The sequence below is a fragment of the Siphateles boraxobius genome, unplaced genomic scaffold (genome assembly GCF_051911475.1).
Source record: "Siphateles boraxobius isolate OS27281-9 unplaced genomic scaffold, OSU_SipBor_1 19, whole genome shotgun sequence".
NCBI classification, from domain to species: Eukaryota; Metazoa; Chordata; class Actinopteri; order Cypriniformes; family Leuciscidae; genus Siphateles; species Siphateles boraxobius.
In genome coordinates this window covers 31597271-31615169 of record NW_027508799.1, presented here as the reverse complement: position 1 = coordinate 31615169, position 17899 = coordinate 31597271, and the positions used below count along the sequence as shown (strand labels likewise).

The 17899-nt window shown below is 37.7% G+C and overlaps 1 protein-coding gene across 2 annotated transcripts in view; it reads left to right on the top strand.

Annotated features, from left to right (window-relative positions):
- Positions 1-10790, top strand: part of dock4b (dedicator of cytokinesis 4b) — a 107255-nt gene extending 96465 nt beyond the window's left edge. For both annotated transcript variants that reach the window (XM_077235020.1, XM_077235019.1), the window contains 5 exons: positions 1673-1779; positions 2461-2533; positions 3538-3633; positions 4645-4706; positions 7966-10790. In XM_077235020.1, the coding sequence (XP_077091135.1) occupies positions 1673-1779; positions 2461-2533; positions 3538-3633; positions 4645-4706; positions 7966-8388 (761 nt within the window). In that variant the 3' untranslated portion in view covers positions 8389-10790. The remainder of the gene's footprint in view (positions 1-1672; positions 1780-2460; positions 2534-3537; positions 3634-4644; positions 4707-7965) is intronic.
- The last annotated feature ends 7109 nt before the right edge of the window (positions 10791-17899 follow it).

The following is a 17899-nucleotide window of genomic DNA, read 5'->3' as shown; positions in this document are numbered from 1 at the left end:
AAACTGCATTTGAGTGTGTTTAAAGTTATAATGTTATTCTGTGTGTTTGTTTGTTGGCTGTATGAGACCAGCAGTAAGCTAGATCAACATTAGAATAACATACTTTACATATTCTAACATTTCATCATGTTGAGCTATATAACATTGATTAGTTTTCATCATGTTGAGCTATATAACATCGATTAGTTTTATGTACATTTGCTCACCTATCTAATAAAGTACATGCAAGAGCGGTGTCTCTGTCAAGTCGAAGTTAGTCACGGACGTGGAGCTCTCGGCATCTCAAAAACGCCACGCCGATATTGATCCTCGTTTTATTTCTCCTTTTGTCCCAAAGTCTGCTTGCCATGGTCCATAATGTTTGAACGAAACAACAACAGTGTGAGCGTGCTGCTAGATGTAACGCAGTTGTCCACGTCTGTCGCCATGGTTACTATGGCAGTACAAGCGGAAACCAGGGATAACGCGGATGTAACGTCATTGACAGGCGAAAATGAACGACGAGCCATTATTTAAAATTGGAATTTCTCTGAAATTAAAAATCTTTGGGAACTTTTGGGATATTGCAAGTACACAACTGCAGAAAATATATCACATTGTGCACGTGATTTTAGGATATTTTATTACAAAAATCTTACATATTGTACCTTTAAAACACAATTTGGACTATTTCTTTTAATTGCGTCTGCTTTTCTGCAACTTCATTTCTTCTGTTTGATTCTTTATTTCTAGCTATTTTTTATAAATTAGATTTCTCGGGTCTTCATATTTCACAATGCGATATCTCAAATTTGTGACTTTATATCATAAAATGGAATGATTTCTTATGATGTATGACTTTGTCCTGGTATGTTATTTAAGGTATGTTCAATCGTGGTAAATTATGATTGTTCTTATTTGCTATAATTGCAACTTTGACTCTTAACTTTGATTTTAAGCATTTTCTTACAATTGCTTTTTATTATTTTTTACTCTGATTCAGAAACAGGCCTCCATAATAAACAGATTTCTGAGTTAAAAATAACATGCTACCGAAGTGAAGTTTATGGCCCATTTAATGCTGTTTTACTGTGGAATACAGAAAGCTGGTGTCCTGATATATTGCAGAACTCTCCCCTCTCTTCCTCTCTCTTCTCCGCTCTTCCTCGGCCACTTATCTCCCTCCATCCAGCATGTGTTTACTTGCGGACACAGGTCATAAAAATGGGAATATGTATGGAGACATTTATGTAATCTTATAGTCTCCCCTTGGCAGCCCTTATTGCCTTGCATAGAGACCCCCATAAAGCAGCGGCAGACAGGAGGCGCTCCTGTAGAATTACAGAAGGCATAAAATACTTCGTGAAGAACTCTAGACTGATGATAGCTATCATAAGGGAGCCATGGCCTTCTGTCCTGTCCTGGAGGAGGATGTTAGTGTTCTGTGCAGGTTCAGGCCTGATAGTCTATCTCTTCCCTCGAAATAGCTGTCTGTCACCCCAACAGCACAATTCTCACCCTAGCAGGAGGGAGAGACGAGGAGGAGCCTTTATTTCATGTGCTGGCTGGTTAGCAAAGAAATGAGAGCAAGATCTATGTCTTTTTTATGTGTGTGTGGGGGCACATATTTGAGCATTCATATTGGTTTGTTACTGAAATCACACCCTTGCTTACACCTCCTCACCCTTCGCAGGTTCTCCACAGTTGTCAGATAAACAAAAGCATTCCCGAGAGAACTGCATCTCGTCGAGAGAGAGACCCTGCAGCGCCATATATCCAAACCCCTTGGATCCCACACAGGTATGAAGATGATTATAGTATCAGTGTTTTTAATATTCCTCGGATGTCAAACAATCTTCAGTTGATGTGTACTGGTGGGTTTACTTCTCTCAGCCTTCTTTTCATTGTAAGACTTGCGTTTACCACAACTTGAAAAACGACCAGATGAAAATGTCTCAGTAATATTATTTGTCAAGAAACGAGAAGTGAGGTAAAGTATCTATGCAGAAGACTCATTTCTCATACTCATGTCAGTACATTTTAATAGGGAGATAAATTACATACTAATGTAAAATCATCATAAATTAAGCATTTACTGGGTAAGAAGCTTTCACAATCGTATCTATTATGAACGTTAATGTCTAATATAAACATATCTCTGTTTTATTGTAATGCCACCTATAGAAGTTTGTGTTTAGTTTATATATTTATTCATATTTAACCACGGCCACCAGGGTGGAAGAAGACTTTCCCAGAACGCATTTTTTATTACTGTTAAAGTGGCAAATAATGATAGCGAAAGTGTATAAATATATATATATATATATACTTATATATAAAATAGAAACGAGAGCAATGTAACAGATATTTTCATTGTAAACCAATAGCCTATAGCAAACCTTCAGTAACCTACTGTAATCACTGAACATTTCTCATTGAGAAATCTCAAGCGCATTGATGTGATGTGAATGTCTTTCACAGAGGCCGGTCCCACACCCAGCGGGTGATGCCTCCTTACCTCGCAGTGACCCCAACATCTCTACCCCCGACAAAGGTGAGCATGTGCATGTGAGCGTATGAATCTTCAGTCTGCCGTCCTGCTGTGAAGAAGGTGGTCTGAAATGACGGGGGTCTCGCGGTCAGCGCGCTAGATCTGATGCTAACCGACAGTTCACCGCTCCTGTGTGTTGTGACAGCTGTGACTGGACCACCAAAGAGCTTCACAAACCGACTTATGTTTATTCTGATTGACAGGGATATGTTGAGGAGGCTTCATCATATGTTCACCCAAGTTATTTAAATCTACTTGCAAAGACATTGGCAACTTTTAGTTTTTCCTTCCTGTGATTTATTTACAAAATGTATATATACAGGGTGTTTTGATCATCCCGAAAAATGCCCAGTGAGCTATTGCAATATTGCAATATCCAATATAAAAGGGATAGGTTACCCAAAAATGAACATTTTGTCATCATTTACACAACATCATGTTGTTCCAAACCAAGTTTCTTTCTTCTGTTGAACACAAAAGAAGATATTTTAAAGAATGTTGGTAATCAAATGGTAGCCATTGACTTCCATAGGAAAAACATTGACTTCCATAGGAAAAATAATTCTATAGAAGTCAATGGCTACCGTCAACAGTCTGATTACCGACATTCTTTAAAATATGTTCTTTTGTGTTCAACAGAAGAAAGAAACTCATACATGTTTGGAACAACTTGAGGGTGAGTAAATGATGACAGAATTTTCAATTTTGGGTAAACTTCCCCTTTAAATGTGTTTAATTTTCGAGGGAAAAAAAGTCTGAAAGGTTTTGGATATGTAATATTTGGATATTTTGTTCTGTATAATTCATTGAAAATAGCTGCCTCAGTTGGCATATTTCCTGTTGTTGTGACGGGAAGTTGTAGTGGGACAGTGTCCATGCTTTTACACCCTAGTCCTGCCAAACCCTGATTTGCTATATCCTATAGTCAGTCATACAACGCTACTGGACATTGTATTTTGAGTTGAGCTGACTGAATATACCTGAAATGCATGTTTTGTGTGTGAAAGTGGTGAAGCCTGCACCTAGTAGCTGGAGTCTAGACATGCAGCTCTCTGATTTAAATGGAAAGGTCCCCCCTGTTCCTCCTAGACCACCATACACAGGTAAAGAAAGAAATCTGCATCGCCCGATCCTATAGACTGACATAGATGTTTCCTGAGCCTTTTAACTCTCAGATCTTCCACTCTTCTGCTCTAAAGTCTCCTGGTTTCTTGCTCATCTTATTTCCTACATCACCCTGTATCATGAGGGCTGCCGGTCGGACGCATCATTTGATAATGAGAAAAAAGCAGCGGGATCCTTCTCACACACTCTTTTATTTATAATCATTCTTGATGAGCTTTCTCGCTGCATTTCTTTCTTTAAACTGCATGACGTCTCTTTAAACCTCAATCTGCACCATTGCTGCTTCATTACCTTTTAGATAGGTCTGCATTCTCTTTTCTGCATTGTCTAATATCATTTTTTTATTTAGTTTATTTAATTAGTTATATGTTTATTTTATTCTTCTACATTTTATTAATTTTTATATGAAACAAGTTATTTTCAGAACTATAATTATAACTAGTATGCTTACTATATTTTATAGCTATATTTACTATTTTTGTTAGGTGTGTAAATTATATATATATATATATATATATATATATATATATATATATATATATATATATATATATTTACTATACATTGTATACTATTTACTATATATGTCATGTATTTATTATATATTTTTATTCTTTTATAATTTATTAAATTGTTTTAATGTAACCTAATTGTTGTTAGTATGAAGTAACTTTCAGAACTATAACTAGTCTAAATTAAATTAAATTAAATTTTTGGCACTCCAAACTTCTCTAACATTGTAAGTGTACCTCAGAAAACAAATTGCATAATAAAAATGTATGAAGTGACCCTTTTACGCGTGTACATCAGTGGACTGTAATTGAGGGTGTTGTCCTGGAAAAGAACTGGTACCGAATGGTTAAACTGTTTTGCATTAGCGACCGACCTTGGCAAAGCGTTTCCCTGATTAATAGACACTCATGACCATGTATACTGTCCCAAGCTCCTGTATCAAGTGAAGTAGATTGACTTTTTGTGTCCTTTAATAGGATCTCCTGCCAAAACTACACGATCACAGTCCCCTGTGATGACATCACGCTCGCCTCAGAAGGTATGACCTTTTCTTGTTGTCTAGGGTGTTTTGTGAAGTGACCTTTGATGTACAGTGTTTACTGTAGTGTCTCGGGACTCAATCCAGGATGTCTAAACTGGGTCAGGCTCTAGTCAATCCAACTGGGCCCATGATTAGACAGAGAGACACTGTTTGTGTGTTCGCTCCAGTCCTGAACAGCACGGTTGGCTCATGTGCATGGCAGTGATCCAGTGCAGAATTCACTAATCGATCTCAAACTCTTTCTTCTCAATGGTGGCACAATCATTTTACTGCAAGATTGTGTTTATCAGATAACTCTGGTAACAACAGTGGAAAGCAACACAATATTTACACTACCATTCAAAAGTTTGGGGTCAGTAAGTAATTACTTTATTCACCAAGTACACATTAAAAATGTCTTTCCTGTCACTTATGATCAATTTATTGTTACAAAAGATTTATTTTTTCAAATAATAAACTTTCTTCTGAACTTTCTATTCATCAAAGAATCCAGAAAGAAATATTGTTTTATCATAATGTTGAAACTGTTTTCAAGTTTCAAATCAGTATATTAGAATGTTTTTATAAGGATCATGTGACACTAAAAACAGATATGTTCAATTGTAATACTACACAATAGACATACAGTTTTTACTGTATGTTTTACCAAATAAATGCAGCCTTAGTGAGCATAAGAGACTTCTTTCAAAAACTAAAACAAAAAAATATCTTTTTTCGAATTTCGCTCGTTTTATTTCCCTGGATCATTATTTCTGGGTCCAACACTGTGCTTATGTACAATATCAAACAATTATTCCATGCATTGTATATATACGATGCTCAAAAATGTTAAACATGCACTATAAATGTTTCACGATATTTTCTTATACAGGCTTTTTTGAAGCAACATAAACCATTCATTTAAATAATGACATTTTAACTGAAATAAGAACCTCTAAAATTACTACTATATATATATATATATATATATATATATATATATATATATATATATATTTAGAATATTTATATTTAGAGGTCAAAAGTGATTGACATCTTCACCCTTTATTCAAATAATATAAAAATTAAAAAAGATTTTATAAGCATATTGTGTAGTTGTGAATGGAGTCAAATGTTTATTTGTGATAATGCAATGACACATGCTACATTTAATAACTGATTATGTTGAAGTCAATCTATGCTTTTTTTTTTGTTATTCTATGCATTTTATTTAATTTTTGCATCGTAAAATTAAATCTGTAGCTGTAGTTTGCCTTTATTTGCCAAATAATATTCAGATAAATACCTTAACCAAGGCCTATTTAAAAAATATTAAATATTTTGTATGTTAATGGTTTAATTGAACTTGTAGGGTCTTAAAAATCAAATATCCACTCCGGGCATCACTTTTGACCACTATTTTATCTCTCATCCAATCTACATATTTTACATGATTATTTTTTTAAATAATGTATAATGCATGTTTTATGATGCCTTATTGACCAGCTTTAGTGTCCTGTATGTTATTAATAGTGCATAATAAAATATTAAACATGTTACCTTCATGCTGTCAGTCCAACTATACTGTACGTTTAATGTATTAGCTTAAATTTTTAGATTATTATTATTAAATTATGGAGCTTTACTGAAAATGCAGGTGTCCATTTTGCAGAGTACCAGAAACCACAGTATTTTTCTTTCAAAAGGTATAATAGTGTATAAAAGGGTCACAGACCTTGAAAAAGGTTGGAGCTGTAGTCATCAATGTACCTTTATGCCATTTCTCTTTTAAGTTGCAGTGAGTGTATTCAGGTTTTAAATAAAAGCTCATTCATTGAAAGTAACAGCCCTTAAAGGCAGAGCACCGCTATAATGGCTTCTCAGAAACTCCTATACGACGCTGCCTCATTCATCTCATCTTGTTGACATTCCTTGCCACTTCCTTGAATTCTCGTCTCGTGCCGCATATCGATTCGTCACCTAGTATTCAGCAAAGCACATGCGTTCCAATCATCTTATAAAACTCTAGAATCCAAACTCTTTCTGTTTTCATTTAGAGAATGCATAGAAATCAAATCATTACTCCTTCTGGAAATCGGAAATGCTGAAATCTGTCAAGCTACTCAGGAGAACAAAGCAGAGAGCGAGTTTCGGATGGGAGGAGATATCAGCACTAGTGCTGGTGAATTTCCTAAAGGAAGTGCAGTCAGCGGGTCAGAAAGCAAAAGCCTAACCTGCGTGAACACCTGTGTACGGTTGTTTGCCCCAGAAATAGTCTAATGCCTGAAGCTATACCATGTGACACATCACACACAAGCATGACCAAGTACACACATGAATATAGATTCCACAGTCAGTTACATCCGGCAAAACCAGCTTTAAACAGCACAAATTTTCATGCTGGTCCAGGCTATTTTATGTTATCCAGTAGTAGTAGTATAAAATCTATGAAACATGCATCAATTTGATATTTTATTCAGCAGGTGATATATGCAATCTGATAACAGTGGAATCACACATTTATAGTAAAACTGCTGATTATTTATAATCATCGCTGCTAACTGATAACATACCAATATTAAAATTCTATACCATATTGCCTAAATAAAAAAATTAGTGAATTTAGGCATCACAACATTAATATGTACAGTATTCAGTATATTCATTTTGAGATTTGCTAAAGATTAGCATTTTACAGTGATAAAAAAATGTTTTTTTTAAAGGAAATTCGGGATTAAAATATCCAATGTACATCCAACATCAAATTATACCAACACATTTTCTGTTTTAATATTGGTCAATAATCAATCTGCTACCAATATATTGTCATCCGAAGAAATGTAGCTTTTTCAGTAAAAAGAAAAATTTAATTGTACTGAGGTCCACCATTATCGACTCCACAAAACGGAATTATCTTAGCGGAAATGTTGTGTTTGAAGATCTCTCCAGAGTACAATCAGATTAAATATGCTATGTTCAGTGAAATGAAGTCCTAGAAACAGCTAAAGCCTTAGCTGTGATTGAATTGCTTATAAATTATTTTCGTAATGAAAAGAGACTGTATTGCCTTAAAATAATAGAGGCAAAATTGCATAATATTGTGCTTTGGCCTTCCGATTTGATTTTGAGGCAGGACTTTTGCTTCTGTTGTAGCTGATGGCTTTGTTATAAGAATTTATTTATTCCTGCTACTAGATAGAGGCAACTTATCTTGTGCTAACTGTATTGTGGCAGTTACACTTTTCTCTTTTGATCTGTATGCGTTTTGTATTTGTAGATCTCTGCACCTCCATTCACCCCTTCGCCCACAGAGTGCCAAACTACAGGGTTGGTGTCAAATTCTCCGGTGCTTTCTGGAAGCTACAGCAGCGGCATCTCATCTCTCAGTCGCTGTAGTGTATCTGAGGCCTCTGGAACTGAGAACACACCCACTGAGCACGCCCTCCCAAACTCCGCCTCCAGCGGCTCAGACGAGCTCATTCGACGGGAGAACAAGACCCCGCCTCCTTACAGCATACATGAGCGGAACAACCCCCGCAGGCAAGTCCCGCTTCCACCAAGCTTGTCGATTCCTCCAAGCATTGACGCGCCACCCATTCCGCCCAAACCGCACCAGATTCGAAGACAAAATACTGAACCACGCCGACCCGACCAGTTTCCCAGACCCCGTCCCATTCCTAGGAAAGTGTCACAGCTCTAACGCTGTGCCCCTCCCACCAGCCCCACCATTTGCACTTTTACACTTAACCTCTACGGGTTTACGATTATTCCCTAATCTCCCAGTTATAAAATAAATAGACTGTGGAATATTTTTAATATATAAATATATATTGAGTGAAAGAGGGTTTGCAGGGGTATGACTGCATTTTATGCACTTTTTAGGTTCGAAATTATAAGTTCGCTTGTCAAATTACCCAAGCCCCTAAATTAACTCTAAACAGAACTTAGTACTATGGTATTTTCTCAGATTTTTCATAATTTATCAATGCTAATGTGTATTTATAGTGGTTGATTCAAGACATGTTTTGCCTTAAGAGTGTTTTTATCAATGACAAATGCACAATTAAAAGTACTTTGTACTTTTAAATAGACAAAGGTGCTAGAAGTCCTCTATATTAATGTTAGCACAAAATGTTCAAGGTTACATTTTCCTTTGAGTATAAGGCCTATTCACACCAAATGATAGAGAAAATATGTGGTAAAATATTAGAACATTACTAAAGTGGGTTGAGAAGAAAGTACAGCCTCGTGAATCTGAAGCTTTGGAAATTAAGTCCATAATATGTGGGGGAAATTATATCGATTGGCATATAGTGCATGAGACGATTTAAACAACGCTTTTGCACAAATCTCTGTCTGCCCTGTGATTTTATGTTTATGCACATTTATTATATATGCACATATTTTATTAGTAGACTTTCAATCAAAGGAAACTGTGTTTATGTTTGTAGTAGAAAGGGTTCATGAACTAGTATGTCATTTTACAAAGATGTACAGAGATGACATTAGTCCTATGTCCAATAGCATTACACCGGTTCACTAAATGTGCTAAACTGTGCGGGTGCAGTGGTGGCTCTGGAAACACAAAATGCTTGTATCATTGACAGGTCAGTTTTCTTTGCAGTCCGAAGAAAGAAAAAAAAACTGCTCCGTTTAAAAAGTTTGCACTTGGTGTGAATAGGCCTTTAGAAAGGTCTCTGCTTTTGTTACCATTACCAAGTTACCATAGTCCAAAATCCACACGCAAAGAGCTCTCATGGTCAAATCTGAAAACTTTCACCATATGAACTGTCACCTTTGCATTGACTAATGTGAAATTAATGTGAGTGTAATCAAGAGTAGTACCTCCGTCCCATTTGTGTAATTGGAGCGCAGTTGTGGGCGAGTCTATTTGGGCTTTTCGGAGCCCTAAAGCATTGATAGTTTCTTTAGGTTACTTTGGAGTTTGGGGTCTGAATGATTAGAACCTGTGTAGGTGGTCCGAATAATTCCTAACAAGTGCACATGCCCACGCAGTGTAAATGGAGATATACTTTTGTGGAGTTTTGCCAAGTGTTGTGCCAAAGGAACAGGTCGGCTGTAAGGAAAATGGATGTCTTGAACTCGAAGATGCTTTATTAGGATGCAAATGGAGCGTTAGACATCCTTTGTAATAGACTTCACTGTAAGGACTCAACGGTGCACCGGATCACTTTACGGCACTGCGTTACCGTACGGCTGCTGGCTGTCTGAAAGACAGTGAGACAAAGTGTTATATCCTGGTAAAAAGCTTCATTTAAAAGGTATTTGATCTACCTAGGGCATTACAGAGACTCAAGCTGCCATCAGGCAATAAGGGCTGCCACTTTTAATCTGAATTGATGCGTTCCAGTCGAATCTGGATTGGTACCTCTGGACTGCAACTTCCCTGACCTCATGTTTCATTTACCTGTACGAAATGGAGGTAGAGGGACCATCTACAACCTTTTTGAATGATTATTACACATGTATAAACGCTTCTGTAGATTCCAACACAGTTGATCGGTGCATAGCAGTGTAAAATCTGCAGAAGTGTTTAGAAATGTTGCATGCTAATTTCATTTGTTGTCCACATGTTGCCAAGTTTACAATTCTGTACGGCCCTGCAAATGAAATCCCAGCGAATATGGAAGTGGAGAGACCAGTTATTGTTTTGTTTTAGTGGAAAATGTGATAGTCTAACGCAGTACAATGTCCTCTTTCTTATTAATTATTAAATTAACTTGAGTATGATTTTTATTTTCTCCTTTTTACGGTCACATTTTATGAGACTCGGGCTTGTTGTGAAAGCTAGATGATGATGATGGAATTCACGAAAATCAGTTATTAAGAAAATTGTAAATTAAATAACAAAATTGTTGTAATTATGCCAAATGCAATATCTTGTCTATTGTACATAACATGTTTTTAACCGAAGAAGTGTAGCTATAACAAATTTACAGCTTTGAATGTTTGAACAGCAAATTAAGATGATAAATGTCAAATATTTATGTATTTTGTGAGCGTAGGGAAAATGAGGTTGAGAAAGCACCTAACACATTTACATTCTAATGACTTCCTGTCTAATAAACATTTCCAGCAACATTTTGATTCAACAGCTCATTGCGTTCCTTTCTCGAAAGGTTAACTCATGTCTGTATGGAACCATTTTCCCTTTATTCAGTGCAGGTTAACAGGCTGGATATGCTAACAAACCAAGTTGTGTATATTCTTCAGTAGTCTTGAAATGTAAATGGAGCTTATATATGTATGTAAAGTATGTGTATTTTACAGATTAAGCTCTATGACAGCCAATTGGACCTCTAATAAGGATCATAACGGCAGAAAAGTAGGAAGCTCATTGTTATTCCTCCAGGTGCTGTGAGCTGGTTGCATTATTCATGTGTTTTTTCTCTGTTCAGTAAGACCTGTATTTGCACACGTAATACAATCTTGCTGTGGTGGGATGTTTGAAGACTCCTTGCTGTCATGGTAAGTTTGTTCCCAGTCTGAGAACCCGAAGAACCAAGGATTTTTCCAAGGAAATTCACAGTTTATATGAAAGGTAAAACTGTAATTGTAATTGGGAAGTCTTCCGGACCAGGGAAATCTTGACGTGTATGAAGGGCTCAAGCAAGAGTGAATTTTCCAAGCCTTTGCTGTTCCATTCTTTTATGTTCCCTTCAAGACTTTTGCAAACTGTTCCACCAAAGTGTGTCTCATTTAGATGCTAAACACCCATGGAATTGTAAATTTATTGGCAAGGTCAAAGGCTGGGGAAGGAGAAAGGCAGGACTTAATGTTGCCTTACCTTGGCTGAGCTTTTCATAGCACAAGCTCAAGGTGTTTTTCTGCTTCAGGAAACTCTAAAGAACACAGAGTTTCCATCTGGGACTGAGGTTCTTCAGCAGAGACAGATTTCAAACAGCTTATGGATAATAGATTTCCTGTTTTATCCCTTGATTTCCTGTATCACTGCTGTTATGCTTTCGGCTGATTGAGATTTGCCCATAGGCTTTACCCACCTTCTCTTACTCTCTGTTGGTTTGTTGTTTTCTGTGTTATGACCTCGTAGAGGACTCTTGCAGATGTCGTATGGGGATTTTCCACAGAACATCAAACGAAGGATTGATGTAGGCAACCGTATCTCACATACCTTCCTCAATGTGAGAACCTTTGATTTGAACTGTGTTTTTGAACTTGGATGCTTCGACTGCTGTCCACACCACAGATCATCGTTTTTTTTTAAATGGTAAACTGCATAGTATACAACACAAATGTTTAAACATCCTAGAGCACCACCAATCCAATTGAAAGTCCTGCGTTATCGTTTGACCACCGAATGTTATATTGTAGGTACTTTATGGGGCTCAGTTCCAAAAACTAGTGAGCTGTTTCAGGCGTCAAAGGTACGTTACAGACAAAAGGTTTGTTCCAAATGGTAAGCAGCAACATTTTAGCGAAATATAAAGCAGCATGTATCTCTCCAAGAAAAAAAAATACAATCCCAGAATGCACTGTATTTATCCAAGATGGCTGACAAGTCGAGAGAAATTCTCTTTCAGCTTGGATTCTGTCTATATAGGTAGCCTACTATGATTTAGACCATCTCCAATGCCCTTAATGTGATTCTAACAGTTGTATCCTACTAGTTTGACGGGTTTCGAGGAGACAAAAAGGACAGAGAGAAATCTGCTGACCAGGCCATGACATTGAAACACTTGAGTGAACTGCCCATCATCAGGCTGAGTGGAAATGCTACAGTTATGTGGACACTATGGTGCAATCGATTGAGGAATTGCTATATAAGATTGAGGCACTCGAGTCATGGTCCATTTATGTATTCCAATAATTTAAAGAGGCCTTCTTCATCCTTCCTCCAGTTGTGCATATGCAGACATTTGCATGGCCCTCCTCAGTTTTACCTCAAGCTACATTAAAATGGCAATTCTTTTGATGTCAACTCTTCCCTGACAGATCACCACTTCGTTGTGGACTCCTATTTAACAGTCGGCATTTTTGCCTTCCTAAGTGTTGATCTGTACTTCACTGCCAGTGGTGGGTGGTTGTGGGTAGAGAATGCTAAAGGTTGAAGCAATTTGCCTTAGGCGGCTCATATGCAACCTCGACGGCATGCATGCTCTTGTCAGCGACCCCGACTCTTAACAGCACGTCCTCCACGGTCATGCTGGCATTTGATTGTTATTTCAACAGCAGGATCTTTAGCTCAGTCTTTTTTTCCTTCCCGACTGTTAGTGCAGAGGGTCTGTTATCTGCAATTATACTCTTACCGTGGCGACTGAAAGTGTGCATCTCCTTTCTGCTATAGCATAGGCCTACATGTAGCAGAGATTTCACGGTAAGCATTTCAAAACAAACAATGGATAACACTTTACTATATGCTGACAATCATTTGGTTCAAAAGTGAATTGTACACATGGTCATTCTAGATGCTGTCACAATAACCTTTAGTTGGAAAATGGTAAATAGTTTGAAATTGTTTTGCAGTATTTGAAGTGTGTTAAATATTTTGTTTCTGCATTGTATTGTTAGCTTAGCAACAAATGCTAACACCAAACTATTGTAAGGAATTGATTTGCTTTCTCAAAAAAGCACTGACACTTTATCAGACAGAATTTGTTTGTAGGCAATAAGCAGCAGATCAAAGCTAGAGTAGACTGCTTAGTGTACATGGATTAAAGCTAATGAGTTAAAAGTGAGAAAATACATAAAATGACACATTTGTGTGATTAGGATTCCTAAAATATATTAGATGAAGTAAATTTGAGTAAATGTATGTGAGAAAATAACCTGTTAAACCTGTCTGGGCCATATTTCAACATATACAAGATAATGTATTATATACATCATTATATACAGTGTACACAGATGAGAAAAAACATTATGAGCATCAGCCTAATATGTTGTTTGTTGGTAAAAAATTCGTTATAAATTTTCACCCATCACAGTCAATGTATAATACACAGCGTTGTGCCTGAACGCGTTCATATTTTGGGCGAACGTGAACTGAACCTACTGTATTACTGCCTGATGAACGTTACTGTGAACTTGTTCATTCTGGTGTCTTTGAACGGCACGCTTTCTCAGTTTATAGCCCAATTTATACTTCTGCGTCGAACTTAAGCCCAATTTATACTTCTGCCTCGAACTTACGCCGTAGCTACGTCGTAGGCTGTGCGTAGCGCGCGTACCCTTTGGCGTACCCTGACGTGCACCTCTCCAAAAATTTAACAACGTGTCAATTCTACGCGGACGCAAGCGCTGTGATTGGTCTGCTCAAACCGCTCCCTCGGGTTTCACATGCTCCCTCTGCGTGCGTCAAATCGGAAAACTGCGCAGAGGTATAAAATAAAACCAATGCGTAGTCTAGGGCGTAGAGGCTCCGGCGTATGTCCGACGCAGAAGTATAAATCAGCCTTAACTTCGTTCAATAGGGTGCCAGATTTATAGAGCCTTCCAGGCGAAAACCCGGCTAAAACAAATAAACTGTTGTAACTTAAAATGCATAAACTGCTAAGACTAGTCTTACAAGTTAGTCATCAATTGTTTTCTTTAAGACCGTTCATAACTGTTTCAAGACATAAAAACGTATTGGTCTACCTACCTATTGATTACCTCTCTACTAATGCGAGTTGTTCATAATAGCCTAGTTCTTAACAGTCTTAACATAATGGCTATGTTTATGCAACTGGCTTCAGGCCTTAATATGTAGCGGGAAAAAAAACCCAATCTGTCAACACCAGCCACCAGTGACGCACCGCCACATGCGTCATCAAAACAAAAAGCAGCAAGGAGGCGTCGTATGATCATTTAAACAAGTTTCATTACAATTTCGGTGAGGATGGGAAAAATCTTACATTCCTGTTCAAACTTTGCCCGCCAATAAAATAGCCTAATTGCTGTCTGTGGCTCTATATGGGCTGTGGCAATAATTTTGAAAAATAATAGCTTGCATCAACATATGGAAAAAAAAGAACGATTAACTAGTTCTAAATTTTAAAGTATGAACTGAACTAATGTTAGTTCATTTTAAAATCTGTGAACTGAACTTTGAACTAGTTCATGTAGAAAGTGAACTTTCCCAACACTGATAATATAAACATGTTTAGCTCAAATTGAAGTGTCTTCCTGCCTGAAGGTCGTTGTATAATAGTGACTCTGGCTGTAGCTGCTGACAGAGACAGTGACTTCATTAATTTCTCCGTGGGTATTGCCACGGTAGCCTATAGAGTATCTGTGTTTGTGAGCACCTCAGGGAGCCACCTACACCACTCATATTGATTTTCTGCATTCTGGCCCATGTTGTGTGGTCAGAATCATGACCCGTCAACAGCCTTTTTTCCTCCTCCATCCTCGTGAGATTTTTATCCCTGTAAATTCCAGCCAGCAGCTGTGACTGCGGCTGTACCTGAGCCTTATTATTCTTTTCTTGAATTCTCTCACTAATTAGAGGATAGTCTTGTCTGTATTGAGTCGATACTGCCTCTGTTTTCCCCGCTCTTGAATACAGGAGGTGTGGAAGCACTGAAGCTGACTTATAATTACACAGGCAGTCGGCGAGGACCCGCAAGCCCGTCTGTGGAAGATTCCTCTTCTTAATTAAGCACACATCAGCCTAAATCAATCCGTTCTGCTCTGCCTCTATCCCTCTCTTGCTCCCCCGATGTGACCGTAAGATCGATCCCGTATTCACACGAGGCGACTCCATCCGTCCTCCCTGTCGTTTGTCTGACTGCCGAGGACAATGCCGCCTTGTAACTTGATGTCATTTGTGTTGATATCAATTTGCCATTGGCAGCCCTCCTAGGGCACGAAAGAGCAAATGAGACAATCTCGCTGTGAAGAGCTTTCATTAGTGTGCACCACTGTAGAGAAAACTCTTAAAATGCCTTTTTTTTGTTTTAAACTTAATTATGTTTCTCAGTAAATTAACCGAATAACAGACACTGTGATTTAATGAGGATGCAGCAATTTTTGCTTCGCCTTTCAGCTATGATTATAATGGGAGGTATTTTTTTCGGTTTCCTTTTTCTCAAACTTTTTTGTCTTGTTTTGGAACAGTGGAACAAAATAAATGGCAGTTTTTCCTTCTTTTTTGTTATTGTTGAGTATAAATTTAGCACCCTTTGGCATATTTTCATTATTAATGTAAGGACGTCCGATCTCAGATGAGCCTGTACGAAAGAATACTTCCTTGATATCTCAGTAGTTCATCCTAGACAGAATTGTAATTTAAATGGAGAGCAAATTAAGCCATTTTTAATAGCTGTCAGGAAACGGAAGTTGTGATAGTCTTTTCTACTCTATTGTGATGTATTTCTAAGAGAAACGGCTTCTCAAGCAAGAAGAAATGTAGAGTGGGATTAGATTTTGCCCATCACGAAATGACTAGATGGTTGTGGTTTGCTATTGGTCGATCTCATGTGAGTGACCGGTTGCTCCGCCCTCTCGCCAGTAAACGCATCATCAGTGAAGAGAAGAGATGTCGCTGGAAGATGGAGGGAAGTTATTTTGATTAAATAATATGTGGGCACATTAATAAAACATTTTTTTATTAAATTAAAATATTTAATGGTGACTTTAAAGTGTATTTTTTTGACTTTGTAATTCAGTACGTGCATTTAGTGTAGCTAGTAGTTCATAACCACAGGTTTTGCTAATGGCAGTCTAGTAATAATGAATATCTATCTAGAAGTTGTGTGCCGGGTCACTCACCCCCTCCATCTGTCTTTACACGAGGAAGAAGCGTCCGTGGCGGAGCCCTGCCAGGCACCAGCTGCCGAGACTCTTTCCCGCTGACCACCACCAACTGTGCTCTTTGAAATATTTACACCACGCTGTGTTAAAATGGATCATTTTTTACTAGGAACTGCTGCAATGCTTCTTTCTATTAGTAGTGATGTTAGTTCATCTAACTTTGATTCTTTCTTTTTCACCAAAAAGGTTCTATTTTTTGAATGGAATATTGCGTATAAAAAATGTATCCATCAATATTTTTTTTTTATTCATGTGCCCTTGTAATCTTTAACTAAAATATCTTCGTCTCTTGCAGTGACATCTCTTCTCTGATGACGTTTACTGGCGTGAGGGCGGGGTAACCTGTCACTCACATGAGATCGACCAATAGCTAAACACAACAATCTAAACAATTCCTGATGGGCAAAATAAAGCCTTGCATTTATTTCTCATTTGAGAAGCCGTCACTCGGATATACATCACAAAAGGGAAGCAAAGACTATCGCAACTTTCGTTCCATGCCGCCTTTAATCATTCAGTGACCTTTTCTATAATTTTTGGTTGCAGTTAGATTTAAACCTAGAAACAACTGTAATAAAAAAAGTGGTTTAGCCAAACTTTTAAAACACCAATACTATACATGTTAACCAATCTCAAACTGTGTTGAATATTTTATTTCGGTTTTTGTGTTTGTGATGCGTTACAGTATTTGTCTAATGTTTATTTCTTATAAAGAATCAAACAAAGCTTTACAGACTTGGTTAATAGCAAAATCTGTGCCAATAATTGGCGATATATGACAATCTGTGTCTATTTACCATAATTTCAGCTCTGTAAATGGAAGAGGACTGTTGAATGGATGCACATCCTTCTGACCTACAACAGAAAGTGCATCAAAGCACACATAAAAACAAAGTGAATCTATCATCTTTTCCTTCCTGAGGCAGACTTTTATCGAGCTAAAATAAGAGACAACAGTGATTATCATATTGGGATCATTATTGTGCCCTCTTTCTCCTCTTGTTGAATAAGTTACTCTGTTGTTCAGTCGGTCATCACTCCTTCGGTACGTATGTGTTTCACCACTTTCTAGCCATTCACTCCTGGAGTCGTGTATTTTCACTGTTTCCGAGCTCCTTTGACGCATGAAAATACCTCTGATACTTTGGGTGTTTTCATGCTATAGTTTAAAGCTGACCATAGAGCTCTTCTGGCCTTGCCCGAGGCCTGTTTCGGCACTGAGAGAGGGTTGCTGTATGCTGGAGATCGTTCTCGCTGCTCTGTTGGCTTTCATCAGGACTGGCTTGAAGAAGAGGATCAGACGCTGCAGTGGGGGAACATTCAGTGATTTCTTTGACTCAAGCGCGTCAGCACTTTTCTTGGTAAACAACATTACCTTGATGTTTCTCAGGAAAAACATTCACGGCACAAACAGCTTGTCTGAATTTAAAAGCACT